This window comes from Hippocampus guttulatus, chromosome 14 (genome assembly GCF_054856545.1).
Source record: "Hippocampus guttulatus isolate MCC_2025c chromosome 14, RoL_Hgut_1.0, whole genome shotgun sequence".
Classification (NCBI taxonomy): domain Eukaryota; kingdom Metazoa; phylum Chordata; class Actinopteri; order Syngnathiformes; family Syngnathidae; genus Hippocampus; species Hippocampus guttulatus.
Genome location: NC_141274.1, coordinates 5,928,043 through 5,943,811, shown reverse-complemented (window position 1 = coordinate 5,943,811; position 15,769 = coordinate 5,928,043). Strand labels below are relative to the sequence as shown.

Here is a 15,769-nt window from a genome sequence, read left to right as displayed (position 1 = left end):
CAAAAGAGCTCGGTGGCTGCGGATTTTGTTTACAGCTTCCCCCACAATACAAATAGATATACTGCTACATTCTTACTACACAAGATTCTTATGAATTTTCCCTCATCTGCATTTTCGAGCAAAGATCTTCATTGCTGGGACTCAATGCTTTTGTTTTTTTTTGAAAGAGCAAAATGACTTCACTTCTGTTTTACTTCAATTCAACATAACAAAAATTGCGCCAAGTGGCACAAACCTGTTCGCTTATGTCATTGTCAGACGAGTGTGCATGATCCAGTACATTTCTATGCACATCATTTGTGTCAAAGTAAGGTTGTACAGTTGATACATCATAAATTGTTTTAAAATATTTGCACTGCTTGAAGAAAAATAAGTGTTTTTCTATTTTATATTCCATTTACATGTTTGTGATTGATGTTTGTAAGAATTTGCGAATGTTAATAAAATTAGTTGCAAATCATTCTAACAGTTTTTTATTTTTGAAACACAGGACACCACCTGCTGACGAAAATGAGGCGTGACAATTATGTAGTCATCATTTATAGGCGAACATTTTTTTTTAGGAAAAATAAATATGAGTTAATTTACAATTCCACCTTCCAAGAACTTACAACGCGTCTGCATGCCACTTTTTGAGGTGCATGTTCAGGGTGTACTTGTTGAGGAAGGTGCGTGAGCACAGCGGGCAAGCGAAGGGCCGCTCCTCCGTGTGGAAGTTCATGTGCGACTTGAGGTGCGCCGCCTGTGTGAAGCGCCTTCCACACTGTTGGCAGCCGAAGGGACGCTCGCCCGTGTGGATGCGCATGTGCACGTCACGGCTGTGCACTGTGGTGAAAGTCTTGTTGCACACGCCGCACACGTGCCGACGCACTTTTCCCGAAGCCTTGCCTTCCCGGTACTTGACGGCGGCCGCGGGCAGCGCCGAGCCCGACACGCTTACTATCTGGAGGCCGAAGGCATCTGTGGGCTCGTCGCGGTCGAAGCCAGCAGAGGTGACGTCATTGGACACCGGCTCGCTCCAACAGGCGTTTTCCGACGGGTGAGACTCCGGCAGCATCACGTTGGGGAAATACGACAGCTGGTCGGCGGTGGGGAGGCAAGCGTCACCCTGAACCAGATTCGCATCTGCTTCTGCAACAGATCACATACATCATTTTAGCGTCACGCTATTTTTAATCCCCAGCTTGCGTGAATACCAAGACTGTCGTTTTCATTATAAAATGTCTGAATTGAATCAGAAAAGTATAAGTATAATCGGCCAATACTAGCGCTTTTGAAACGTAGGCGATTGTTTTTTTTCTTCTCCAAAAAGAAATAAATTAAAAATTGCCCAATTTTGAAGGCTTTTTCTCTCCGTTGTTAAGTGAAATGGGAAGTCAAGTCAAGCAATTTCTTTATAATATGTTGTATGCATCCCCACTATCCAAACACGTTCTGCTAATTAACGTTATGTCTTTGAAATATGAATGAAGCAGCAAAATCCACTTGTTGTGATGCATCTCAGGGGACGGCCATTTTGCCACTTGCTGAAGATGGAAAATGAGGTCACAGTTACTGAGGGCTCAGCTTGTGAACGTCACATGACCAAACCTAGAAAACAGGTGAGCTGTGACGGCGGTTAGCGAAACACGCTGTTAAAAGCGCGACATAAAGTTGTAGATACTTTCGCATGCACTCGACTTTTCCGCCGCCACGTCATCCACAGCCAGCTGAGCGGCATCCAACGAGTATACGGCGGCCATGCTGACCGCTCCAGTGAGGCCGGACTTCCTGTCCGAGTCCTTCTCTTGCCCTTTTCTCTTCCTTCGTCGTGTGAGCGACGGCGTGGTGGCGACGTCCTCCGTAACATCCTCCATGTCAACCGCCGACATCACGTACTCTATGCCAAAAGACAAACATCGTCAGCAAGTACATGTAGCTCTACTCCTTTCCGTGACATCATCACTCACCTTCCTTACTGTCGGAGTCTTCAGCTTTGATCAGCACCACGTCAGGAACCTGAAAAGTAAAACAAGAAAAAATTTGAATGAACGTGCACTGTGTTCAAACTAACATATATTAATGTTAAATTCCATAGAAGGATTAGCATTGATATCGCAGTAGCGTAGCTTTCGCTTACTTCATTTGCAGATACCATCAGACACAGTATGCAGTCCCTTTTCCCAATTATTGGATCTCCCCCCAAAAATCAGCAGATAAACAATCCTGGTTACAAGCCCACATTTAGAAGCGTAATAATGTAATGTAATAATGACTAATCGATTATCAAGTTAACAAACTTTGTTCATTCTGATTTTAAGAATAAGAAAACCTTTATGATTCCAAATTTACAGCAGCAAAGTTATGAAAGGAGGAAAGTAGAGGAACAAAAAGTATAAGAGGTGCTGAAAGGGCAGCCACTCTCGCGGCGCCATCTTGAAGTCATAATAACATAAAAACAAAATTATACAACACAACACATAAGACACAAGACAGTTATGCAATCTTAACCGCTTTTCTGCAGACACTTTGTTGTTTGAAGCAGTTATAGATGAAAGAGGAGAGAATCAAAGTGTCCTTTCTTTCACCAGTTGACAATTCATCAATCATTTAAAGACACTGTTTAATTTGAACATGTCCAAATCCTCACAATTTCAGTTTCGCAACATTCTCCGGGCATGTAGTCCTTCGTGATATCAGACTGTGAAGAAAATTAAGTGAATCAAATTGTGCAGTTTCTGCACTGTCAATTAGAAGCGATGTCCTGTTTTTGAAGAATACCATCCAATACAATACATTCAGATTTTTAAAACGCTTTCACAACAGCTGCTGCTGTAACAAAGCGCTTTGCAAAACAGTGAACATAAAATATATAATAAACACAACACATAACATAAAAACGGTCATGCAATCTTCACCACTTTTCCCTCACACGCTTTGTTGTTTGAAGCAGTTCTAGATGAAAGAAGAAAGGGGTGGCCGTCAATATTTTTTTCTTCTACAAATCAGATTGATTGATGAATTGAAAAAAAAATAATCAATCAAATCGAGGACAATCGTTCGCTGCCGCCCTACTCACATTTTAACACCCGCCTGCTTTTATTTCCGTACTGACAGGTTCCACTCTGAGGGGTGGGCGTGCTCACCTCCTCCCCGCAGTCAGGATCCTCTCCGTCGGCATGTCCTTCTCGGTGGTCCCGCTGTCTTTCGGGCTGGTGGCGACCGTCCTCCGGTATGTCGGGGCAGGGGCCGGCGAAGCTCCCGCGGACCACGACGGACTCGATGAGGCTGAGTCTGCTGCGGAGCTCGCGGTTCTCCTGCTGGCCGCGGTTAACTTCATCTCTGAGGCCGGCCAAGCCGCGCTCGAAAAGCTCGCAGATGTCCAGTACGGCTGCCTTGGTCAGCGCAGCCATGATGACACTCAGCTGCTCGTGGAGGACTTGGGACGTTAAGAGCTGCGACATTTTTCTAGCACGACTGGCACTTAGTGATGTACTCCACGGTTCGAATCCCTGAAGCGTATGTCGAGTAATCGAGATGAGTGGTTCATGAATGGGGAGTCGAAGCGCGTGTTGATGACGTCAGTGATGACGTTTGAAGCCCCGCGAAGGGGGTGTACCACGTGACTGATTCAGGAAATGATATGATAGGTTCGAGTGTTCTAAATAAAAGCGACAAAGAAACGCTATGTATTCCCCTTCATACTAACTTGCTATCACATATCTATGCACCCCTGCTTCATCAGTAACATGTGAAAGAGTTTGTTCAAAAGCAGGTGAAATTCTCTGCAAAAAAAGAAACCGCCTGAGTCCAAAAACTTTGGATAAAATATTGTTTTTAAATAAAAACGAATAAGCACTTTATTTTACCTCCTTATTTCACATTTTCACTTGTTGCATAAGTACAAACATAGACAAAGTAACACAGAACAATTCATGTAAAAACACTCCTCTAATACATATTATTATGTGTTCAGAGCATGATTTACACCCCACCATTTTATTGCATGCACCAAGCATGTTATACATTTTCCTGTCCACATGATAGCGTAGTCGAGGAAATGATTCATCTTGAAGCCCCGAAGAGTGTGTGAAGTATTTCCCTGCAGGGCTTCACTGCTTTATGGGGCTTCATTTTGCCATCACTACTGGCACTCGATCGACACCTCTCGCGCGCAGCCACGTCAACCGTTTTCTTCTTCCTATGTACAGTATTTAGTTTTCTTCTTCCTATGTATTTTCTATGGCGGCAGGCAAAACGAGGTTCAGACGCATTTCCGCCACCTACTGGGCTGGAGTGTGAAACGGTTGAAAGATAGCAAAAAAAAAAAAGTTTGAACTACTGCACTGATTATAAATCTTGGTTGTTGCTGGAGTCCCAAGAAGGTTCTCGATTCTGAAAGCAAGTTTGTTTTCCTTTGGTACTGTTCTCAATTTACATTCGTTAAATTTCTGTCCATTTGCAATTAACCCTCTTACACTCCTGTAGAAAAACGATAACCATGACAAATATCCAGCCCATGACTGGTTTCCCAATGTTCGACATGGTGCTCGATTGGTTTGCACGTCCGCCTCACAGTGTCGAGGTGCAGGGTTCGATTCCGGCTCCGGCCTTCTCGTGTGGAATTTGCATATTTTCCCCGTGCCTGCGTGAGTTTTCTCTGGGTACTCCGGTTACACATTCCAAAAACATGCATGGCAGGTTAATGGAACACTCTAACGAAGCCACCAAGACTTCTGACAGCACTCCCTTGAAGACCATCACAATGGTTTCTTTTCGGTATATTTGCTGCCACAGGAAATGTATCTGATCTCACTTTTTACACGACCACACACGTTTTTGTGAAAAGCCCCCACCGAGCCGTTGGGACTTGCAAGTCCCTTGACAAACACGGTGTGATGTGGACACGCTGTCTCTTTTTGCTTGTTTGTGGGGAATCCAACATTTGGTAAACTGTCTTTACATTCTATTTAGTTATGTTATTACTGTATGTACAATATTTCAATGTTTCTTTAACCCCCCCCCCCCCCCCCCCCCCCCACTTGTGATTTACTTTGACAGGGCCAGCAGGAAGTGTTTTAGCCCACTACGGAGAAATGACAACTCGACGGTCTCGCGCGTTGCGTGCACGTTCACGCTGCTGCGTGGGAAAAGACGTGCACATTTCTCATCCCACTGGACGTTTCGTATTTTTTATAGGGTACACATTTAAAAGAGGAGCGCTAACATCCATAATATGATTTTTTTAAAATAATTGATTAATCCTTTTGATTGAAAAGAAAAGATGAAAAGTTTCATTTTCTTCTTGGCGTTTTGCTCCGCTTATGTGCTGATGGTGAGTTCACCGTTCATTTGGATTTTATTTTTTTTTGTAGCTTTTTACTTTGCTCATCGGATTCATTCATTCATTCATTAATTTTTTTTTTACTGTCTTCGTCTTGGTTGATTGATTCATGAACGAGAGTCGTTGTTATTTTTCAAGATCACTTGGATCATAATTGCCTCATACAAAATTTGAGGCAAACACATGTCGAGGCCATCCTTAAATAAATAAAGATCAGGATTTAGAAAGACAGCTATGGTCACTTTCTTGTCATTGACACTTCCAGAGCGTTTATTTTTGTACTTACACAAATGCCCTAAGAGCTGTTTCTAACAGTAAACGAGGTCACCAAAACATGAAGAAAAGAACAAAACAAACAAAAATAACCCATTAAACTTCACAATAAAAGTAGAGAATGAAACCATGAAAGAATATCTTGCACCTGGCTCACCCGTGAAGAGCAAAAATCCGCATATAATTTACATCCATTACAAATAAATATTTTTTCACTATATTTATACACAGGGCGCGCAAAAGTAGGCATACAGTAATAAAAACTGATGTGGAAACCGTGCAAAAAAAAAAATAACAACATGCGCAAAATCATATAATTTGTAATTTCACCAATGTGATACTTAATTGAAACTAAATTCAAAACATGAATGAGTTCTAGCTTTGAAAATTTGAAAATGACAAAGCCTGTGTTAAAAAAAATGAACAGTTGAAAGAAAAGTTTCTCAAATGCGTCATTTCTTTTTTCAAGCTAAAGATTTTGCAACGGTCTGATTTGTTTCTTTTTTGCATGAAGTGAAAATGGGGGAAATATTTTCTTTGTTTTGTTTTGTTTTAATTTAAGTAAAAACACAATTTTTAAACAAGTTTTTTCTTGTGATGCACACGGCAGGCGACCGGTCGTCACCCCACTTGCAATTTCCTGCTGGAGGTGGAAAAAGATCTCGCCGAGTGCATGAAGCGACTGGAAGACCAAGAGAGACGAGCGCCACACAAAGGTACGAAGGAGAAACCCAAACCCAGTCTGGAATCTTTCACTTGACACCCTAACCCCAGTGTGAGAGCCCAGCTCAGGCTATAGCCCCAACTTGAAACCTCGGCATTTATTTAAAACCCTAATCTGAAACCCTAACACTTGTTTGACACCTTATTTTAGGATTGAATCCGTAATTTTGAAACCCTAACCCTGGTTTTAAAACATCCATCCATCCATTTTCTGACCCGCTTTATCCTCACAAGGGTCGCGAGTGATGCGGGAGCCTATCCCAGCCATCTTCGGGCAGTAGGTGGGGGACACCCTGAACAGCCAATCACAGGGCACACAGAGACGAACAACCATCCACCCTCACACTCCCACCTAGGGACAATTTAGAGTGTTCAATCAGCCTGCCATGCATGTTTTTGGAATGTGGGAGGAAACCGGAATACCCAAAGAAAACCCACGCAGGCATGAGGAGAACATGGAAACTCCACACAGAAAGGCCGTAGCCGGAATCGAACCCTGCACTGCGCCCACCGTGCCGACCTGATTTAAAAACCAAATGTTACATTTTAAGGCTAAATTGTGAAGCCCCCATTTGTGTTGAAATGTCAACAAAGAACTATACTCTCACACAAGTGCTACCTGAAAAGTCCAGGAACCAAGTACAGTATTGGTACTCTATTACATTACTTGCAACCTTGACTAAAAAATGTTCATCTTCTTCCCAACCTACAAAGAAAAATGCCACGCTCAGCATTTTTCTTGCGCTCAGTTATTTTTGTGAAGCATTAATGAACAAAAACAAGACACCCACTCGCGCGCGCACACACACGCGCTCGCGCACACACACGCGTATTCAATAGGAGAATGAGAATATGACAATTCTATCATACAAATAACACGCCGAGACGTTCAAACGCGATGCTGGCTGCAGCAACGCACTCAAGAGACGAACGAACATCCTCCAATCCCTCACAAAACAAAACTACGTGCGTGTGCGCATGCACGCGCGCTCATGCACGTGCCCGCCCGCTAATGATTCGGCCCGGGTTTACTTTGCCGAGATCATCTGAGCTGCGTTCAGCATGAAATGTAATCCGCTCCTGATCATCTCTGAGCGAAGTCCACCCCGGACGCCAAATCGGCTTTTGCAAAACCAAAGTCACCTCTTTTATTTATTTGTTTGTTTGTTTATTTGTATTTTATTCTGATCCATATGAGAGGATGAGAACGATTTTGTTGGGATTCGTTTCAATAGGAAGTAAAATGAAAACCTAGCACGTTAGCTTAATTAGTAGGGGGCGCTGCTGAGGCTTTTTTTTTCTCAAGAAAATGGCACACTCGATCTCTAAATATTAAAATATAAACATATACATGTAAAAATAGGAATAACGATACAGTTCCAGTGTATGGAAAGACCCTCCAAAACAGCATCATTTTCTTGGCAACCAGCGCGTCGCCACGACAAGAGCATTTGGCGAAGACTCAATAGCTTTATGTTTGGACTTCATGAAGGCCTTAACATGCTTCTGAGATTATTACCCCCCCCCCCCAACCCCCCTCCCATGGATATCTTTAGGTCTGTGTGTGAAATCTCACCATCGTAGGATTAGTGACTTTGTCAGAAATCATTTGAGTGTAATTGATGCTGATTGGTTGATAATGCTGAACGTTGAGTGGTTGCCGATGGCGGATGCTGATTGTTTATTATTATTATTATTTTTGTACACTTAGAGGCGGGCTGCAAAGGCACTTGGGACAACATCACGTGTTGGGAACGCACCGGGATTGGCCAGACCGCCACCATACCTTGCCCTCGCTTCCTCAGGACCGTCTTTGGCACCAACGGTAAAATCCCACCAGGAGCAAGTTTCAGGCTTTTTCATTTTTTCAATAGAGGAATTTTGGTTACCATTTGACTTTTGTTTTTTTTAAATCCAGTTCCTTTCAATTAGCTTTTTGTGCGGGTTTGATAGTTGACAGTTGTTTTATAGTTGAGTTTTTATTCGTTTTAGTATTTGAATTTATCCCGGGGATTTATCTCATATGAAATAGGAACAAACAAAACCAGCAGTGCTTCCCGATGACATTCCTTCTGCGTGACACAGTAAAAGAACAACAAATCCCAAATGGCCGTTTGAAACTCGATACCAGACCATACAGCTGTCGGAAAACTGGCCCATGCGTATTAAATACACACTCGGAAATCATTGACCAATACATTTTTATTCTAATTATCGTTAATTTTAGGAGTTGTGTAAACATAAAATATAGTTTGAGTTAGTTATTCTTTTGATTGTATTTCATTTACAAATATGTCTTTTCAATTTTGGTTTGAATTATTTGTTTTGTTTTCATGAACTGTAATAACCTTGACCGGGACCTGAACGTCCTCCTCCTTCATTTCAATCCTGATGACCTCCTGTAGGGAACATCAGCAGGAAGTGCACGGCCTCCGGATGGTCCGAGGTGTTCCCCAACATAACCAGCGCCTGCGGTTCGGACATGGGCCACGATAAGGTGCATTCGGCTTCGCAAGCCGCTTCACTCGATGTTCTCAAAAATGCGAAATTTCCACACGCGCTTTACAATGGTGATATTTTTTAATATATGGAGTATTTGACAAATGTAAGATAAAAAAAAAGTTGGGATCGTGGGTTAGGCTATTGTTTGGACTTAGGGGTTAGGGTTAATTTTGGTGATAATAATAGTAATAATGCATTTACAAAAATTTGCTCAAACAAAAACAGGTTGTTGTCATGCTGTCATGTTTGGCAATATTTCCTTCTCTGCTAATTGTGGCTCCCAGCTTTAGTTCTGAGTTCAACTGAGTTGAGTTCATTTGGGGCCGCCAATGTCTAGTCGTGAATTACTCCTTGTGTTTGTTCACTTAACTGGATAACGTATTGCATTGTGCAACTCAGACACAAGAGAGGGAGAGAGAGAGAGAGAGAGAGACACACACACACACACACGCACACACATATATGCACACACACACACAGTTTCTTAAAACATATCAAGATGCTAAGCTAACATAGCATACACTTGCCAGAAAAAAAGTCAACGCATAGACAGAAAATACTCTTAGCCGATACAAACATAGCATCCAGGAGCATTTAGCTAGCTGAGTTAGCTTAGCATATTTGTTAGCCCCCACTTTTGCATCATTATAATTTTGTGTGTGTGTGTTTAGCTGGTATTTTACATGCTGGTGCAGACGTTGTACACATTGGGCCACAGCCTATCCCTTATCTTCCTCACGACCGGGAGTGCTGTCCTATTCCTCTTCAGGTGAGACGCAACCTTCTTATCAGCCTCCTTCACAGCAGGGGGCGCACATGAGCTTTGTAATCCGTTACAAAACTAACATTACACGGAAGTATTGGTATTGGGACACACACACGCACACACACACACATACACACAAACAAAGTGGGAAAAGTGAAGAAAATTTGGACACAAATGGAGAGTTTAGGTAAAACTTTTGTTTTGTGACAAACACTGGACATTGTGTTTAGAAAAAAAAAGATTGAAAGGGCAGGAAGTGAAAAGTAAATAAAATATATACAAAAGTAAATTGGGACACCTAGAGAAAGTCAAAATGAAAATGTAGAAAAGTACTGTGACAGCTGTAAGAAGAAAACGGGGGGATAAGAGAACGCTTTTGGAGCCCCTATACAGCAAGTGAGGCAAATGTGGATCGGACCCAAAGGTATTGGAACACAAGGAAGCATCCAATTGTATTGATAAAATGAATAATTTGAACTCTTGATGGTATATTTCAATATTTTCAGTGCATGCATTGGTTGTCTGGAACAAAGCCAAGCCTTTAGTCATGCGTCGAAGCGCATGATGGCGACAATCCGAACGTGTGACATCACTCGCATGTTATTGTCGTGCCGGATTAGGAAAAACGAGAAAAGCACTTGATTGTGTAGGAAGGACTCTAAAGCGGCTGGCGTTTGTTGGAAATCTCAGTTTTCTCAAAGCTTGCCGCCTGGAGGATAATTTAGCCAATGTACAAAAGATTAACGGAGACGCTATTATAGGCCTGCCACTTCCTGTGTTCGCTTTTTGGTGGTTGTGTGTGTTTGGAGTGCGTGGGTTTGTCTCGCTGCAGGTGTTGAGCAGATGAGCCCGATTATAGGATGACAAGTTGTCCGAGGGGACGTTATTATGGAAAAATGAACTGTTTCAGACTCTTGAGAGATCAGCGTGACACGATATACCATTTCATTCGATTCTATTTTATTACGCTGTATGTTTGCATGCATTACTATCTTGCACAGTTAAAATGCTCCAATTAAAAACGTTCCCATAAAAAAAGGGGGTCTGCAGATTCGAGATATGAGCCCTCAATGGGTTCATTTTTTGTTTTAATTTGCAAGTAGTTTAGCGCAATGCAAACAAACAATGTAAAACCATGGACGGGCGAACCAGTCGCAGTAGCATTACTAGTTTAATTCATCTTTTTGTTGTTCCTGGGGTGGGGGCGACAAGACGATTTGTGAGGCGAGTGTTTTTAGCCGCCATGACGTCGGTGATTTGTCGCACAGGAAGCTGCGCTGCACCAGGAACTCCATCCACCTGAATCTGTTCCTGTCATTCATCCTGAGGGCGGCCGCCGTGCTGGTGAAGGACCACCTCTTGTTCGGCCGTGCGGCGCACTGCGGCGCGCAGCCCTCGCTGGTGAGACACTTCATTAGGTACACCGCGTCTTTCACTGGGTACATTCAGCCAATTTGTTCGTCTTTGTGCCAAGGAATGAATGACGGGAACGCTGAGATGTCTGGTGATGAGCCTTGATGCCAATAAGCGTCACGGCCTGATTAATTCTGTGTGTGTCAGGTGGTGTGTCGAGCCAGCCTAATATTGTTGCAGTACTTCATCATGGCCAATTTCTTCTGGCTGCTGGTGGAGGCATTGTACCTCCACACACTCCTGGTGGCCATGTTCTCACAAAACACACACTTTGCCGTCTACATGCTCATCGGATGGGGTAAAACGCATCACTACATCCAAACACAAAAATATACGGGTTGCATCCACATGACTTTATCTCATCACATTCCTTTGTTTATCCGCATTGCCTTATCTAATCACATTACGCTGTTTCCTCGCCAATTGGTAATTGTGGAGTCACTCAATCACTCATGCATATTTTCTTTGTCCTCTGCAAAGAAGCACTTTCCTAATACAGTATTACTGCAACTTCCTAAAACGCTGTGAGCGTCTTCTGCCATCCCTGCCCCCTGGTGGCCATGATGTACACACTGGAAGGAGCGCCACACTAGCCAATGAATTGAACCCAAGTCTTTCCGTTATGTTCAATGACACCATGAGTGGAGGTCTGAATCCAATTTGGCAGAGGTGAGGTCACCCTAATACTGTACCGGCTTTGCTCCCTGATTGGCGCAGGCATCCCGAGCGTGTTTGTGTTGACGTGGGTTCTGACCAGAATTTACCTGGAGGACACGGGGTGAGTGACAGACCGCTGCGTCTCAGGCATGCTGACGTCACGCTCGCTCGCACGTTCGGCCCATCCAACCGAAGCGCATTTTGATTGACAGGTGCTGGGAGAGGAACGACAACCCTATACCCAACTGGGTCATCAACGGACCCATCGGACTCGCCGTTGTGGTATGAAAGAAGCAAACATCGGCATCTTTTTGAATAGGCTGGACCGGTCGCCGCTGAAACACACATAAACAAATAATTGACTGGTCGCCCATCAATGTCAGGACACATAGGGACATTCAATGAGCAATTGTCAAAATTGATTGCTCCCTTATGGATGAGTTTTCCAGCGTTGTGAGTTTTTCGCTTCGTGTTATTTTTCCAGGTGAACTTTCTGCTCTTCATTCACATCATTCGCATCCTCGTGCAGAAGCTGCAGCGTCCCGACCTGGGCGGGGGTGACCACTCTCAGTATGGGTGGGTTGCTGACACACATTTCACGCACTTCATCTATAGTTTGTCATCACCGACAAGACGCGTCCAGACTGCTTTGTCGTTTCACCATCATCGTCGCTAAACATGTTTGTCGTGTTTTACATCATGAATGACCGTTGATTGGAATTAGAGTTACACTATTGATGGATTTTTAAAAAATGATGCTGGTGACTATTTTTTTTGCTTTTTGTTAACATTCACTTTCAGATATTCACCTCGTATGGCTTGTTTTTATACGTGTAAGCTTTGAGTTACTCACACGTTAAGCCTTCTATGCCCTGCTGCATCCAGCCCAACTCTGTTTTTCATTTTGAATTTTTGGGCACTTTCGTCTACTGTCTGCTTCTGGGTCCGAATTCCACTCCTCAAAAAAGATCCTACAGTTCCTTAAACAAAGGAATTCAAACAATGTGGTCAATTCTCACATTTTTAGTTCTCCAAGCGCTAATGAGAAGTTAAAAAGACCACGGTGCTTTAAATACAAAGACATTCTAGTCATTAAAAAAAAAGATAAATGTTAAATGTTATTGTTACGATTTTGGATTCAAAGAAAAAAAAATTCCAAATAAACAAATATCTGGTACATTTTAAAAATGTTGACCTGACCAAAAGGCTACAGAGGACTGAGGACAGAACCTTGTGGAACATCCACATTGACTTGAAAATGGCATTTCCTGATGTTGATTATATTCTTATTCCACCAAAACTGATTCTGAATTGTTTATTGTGAAGAGACATTTCTTGTTCCTTGCAGGTGCTATTCTACCATTACAACAATTTGGGCGGGAAGGCTGAAATGAATGAACGGCTTTTCCATTTCAGTGGGAAAAGTTCATTTGAGATAAGACTGTTATGCCTTCTGGTTTGTTTGTGACATTTTGAGGTTTTATGTTTTTTGTTGACGTTTTGTTTTTCAGACGGTTGGCCAAATCGACTCTCCTCCTCATTCCACTGTTTGGGATCCACTACGTGGTCTTTGTGTCTCTGTCGGAATCCATGGCCGAAGACTACAAGATCTTTTTCGACCTGGCCCTCGGATCATTTCAGGTGCTCATACAATTACTGATGACAGAAATATTTCACTGCTTAAACTTGGAATCGCAAATGTTAGGCTAGTGATGACCAGGATCATACACGAGTCCCTATCCTGCTGAATTGTCATTTGAAATGGTCGACTAGTTCTAGTTCTTTTTGCATTTGATGTCTTTCAGGGCCTGGTGGTTGCCATCCTCTACTGTTTCCTCAACAGCGAGGTTTGAAATCCACTCAACTCTTTTCACATGACTGCAAATCGTTTCAGAAGCATTTTCACAAATTTTTCAAGGCCCAAAGAATATTGTGTTCTGTGACAATATAGTACCGAACCTACCAACAATAATAGAGGGACAAAAAAAGTTTGGTCATAATTTTTCCCGTTTGTGAGTTAGCAGGAGAACATTGCCTGGTTTCACCCCAAAATACTGGATTCTGACCAAAAAGTGGATAAAACTATCATAATCTGTAATTTTGTTTTGAATTTCTTTATACCCTCATTCGCGCCTACCCATTGAAAAATGTACCTGACAAACATATTCCTCAGTGGCTCTCAACGCATGAATTTCTGTTGATGGATTTAAATATTTCAACTAAGGCAAGAGAATGACCTAAGAGAAAACCTTCAATTTTCTAAATTCCTGATTGTTGATTTGTATTCCCATGAAAAATGTCTAACTTTGATATTTCACGTGTTTGTGTGTGTGTGTGTATGTGTGTAGGTCCAAAGTGAGTTGAAGAGGAAGTGGCATAGCTTGTGCATGGACTGTAACCTGAAGCGAGCTCAAGCCTTCAGCACCACACTAGTCTCCTGGAAAGGTTCTGAACACACGGTCCACTTCCAGCGCACCTCCAGAACTCAGTCCATCCTCCAGTCCGAGACCACCGTGCTGTGACTGAGACTCGCTCACTAAGCCGGTGTACTCTAGCATCAACTTGAAGAACTTTGGTTCTTGGTTCTGCCTCACTGTAAATAGTTGCGAAAATACCCTCTAAAATATTTTAATGAAATACTTTTACCCCATTTGATACACTTTAAACACATCCAAACCTGTTGAGACACAATTTAACGTGTTTAACAGCCTATTTGAAGGTATTCCTTCCCTATTGTCTCCAATGGTTTTTTGAATAAGAAACCAAGCGTTTGTCACTCCGGGTTAACGTTTACTGTAATATTGACACTTAAAATAAAAACGAATTAAACATCTGCTAGCATAATGTGCAGATCCAAAATGCCTAAGAGGTGCGAACACATACCATCGCACGAAACAAGACACTATTGTATTAATAAAAAAGACTGCTAGTTTAATGCCAACATATAAAGCAGAAAGTTATTGACGCGGTAATGTAATATAACATAGATGCTACAGTGATTTATAAACTTTCTAACACACACCTAGCAGTACTGCATACAACGAAGTGTAAAACACTCACAGGCACATGTCAATTCCAACCAGGGTTACGGTTTCAAGAAGAAGTAGTGACCAGGAATATAGTGTAAAATACATATTTAAAGGTGGGACGTAACATCATTGTGCATCATAAGTTGATACTTTATAAATATTTTCAGTATTTGTATTTTTGTGCTTGGTCATAACAGATATTTCAGGATTTTATTTTATTTTAGTAGATTTGAAATGTCCAGTTTTTGGATTAAAAACAAACATTACAATTACCGGTATACTGTATTGATACTTGATACATTTGGAGTCGCTGATGATGTAGTGGTACACTCGCCTGACTTGTGTGGGGGGAGCGTGGGATCGGTTCCCACTCAGTGACAATGTGGACACTGAGATAACGGATGTGAGTGTGAATAGTTGTTGGCGCCTATATGTGCCCCGTGACCGACTGGCGACCAGCTCAGAGTGGAGTCCGCCTTCTGCCCATAGGCTCCAGCAACTCCCTATTCAGGATAAGCAATGTTGAAAATGGATAACATTTGTAAAATGTGGACCAAAATGTATACAAGGCTGAAGATTGAACCTTGTGGAACACCCACATTCATTTTTACATGCCATGTCTTTGGCATAGGCCTACCTGTATGTTATTATTATTATTTTGTATAAATAAAAAAGTGATTTAGAATGAAAGTTTTTGTTTTTTGTTGTTTTTGCAGATATGTAGGGCATTGTAGTTCATTCCAAGTCTTATTTTGAACCCCACAAAGGCAAAAGGAGCACAATGATTAAAAAAAGGAATAGTGCAAAGACAAACAAGACGTCAGCAGACGTTTACAGTTAAGTACAAACAACTGTTTAAAGGGTGTCAAAAAGGGTTTCATATGTGATGAACTGGAACAAAGTGTTGGCCTTGAATGAATGTCGGTCACGATATGATCAAAGTTGTGATGGTCCTTTTGTTCAACCATAGTGTTGGGCCAAAAATTTCTAAGATGCATTGCAGAAGTGATTCAGACTGCACCAGAATTTGGTTTGCATATAAAAGGATTGGTCGTCAAACACTAGCAAAGAAACACAGTTGAC

General features: G+C 42.2%; 2 protein-coding genes across 2 annotated transcripts; one reads left to right on the top strand and one right to left on the bottom strand.

Moving 5' to 3' along the window:
• Window positions 1–446: 446 nt before the first annotated feature.
• LOC147194651 (uncharacterized) lies at window positions 447–4,564 on the bottom strand. Its single transcript, XM_086130197.1, has 4 exons — window positions 3,126–4,564; window positions 1,950–1,998; window positions 1,664–1,879; window positions 447–1,131 (listed from the first exon to the last, which is right to left on the bottom strand). Exons 1-4 carry the CDS (start codon window positions 3,441–3,443, stop codon window positions 608–610), a joined length of 1,107 nt encoding a protein of 368 aa, XP_085986323.1. The 5' UTR covers window positions 3,444–4,564; the 3' UTR covers window positions 447–607.
• Window positions 4,565–5,063: 499 nt separating this feature from the next.
• Window positions 5,064–15,364, top strand: vipr2 (vasoactive intestinal peptide receptor 2). The gene is made up of 13 exons (XM_086129678.1): window positions 5,064–5,314; window positions 6,207–6,312; window positions 8,031–8,144; window positions 8,725–8,816; window positions 9,493–9,590; window positions 10,856–10,988; window positions 11,148–11,298; window positions 11,718–11,778; window positions 11,870–11,939; window positions 12,142–12,233; window positions 13,169–13,298; window positions 13,463–13,504; window positions 14,006–15,364. The coding sequence occupies exons 1-13, from the start codon at window positions 5,264–5,266 to the stop codon at window positions 14,177–14,179; spliced, it is 1,314 nt and encodes a 437-aa protein (XP_085985804.1). The 5' UTR covers window positions 5,064–5,263; the 3' UTR covers window positions 14,180–15,364.
• The last annotated feature ends 405 nt before the right edge of the window (window positions 15,365–15,769 follow it).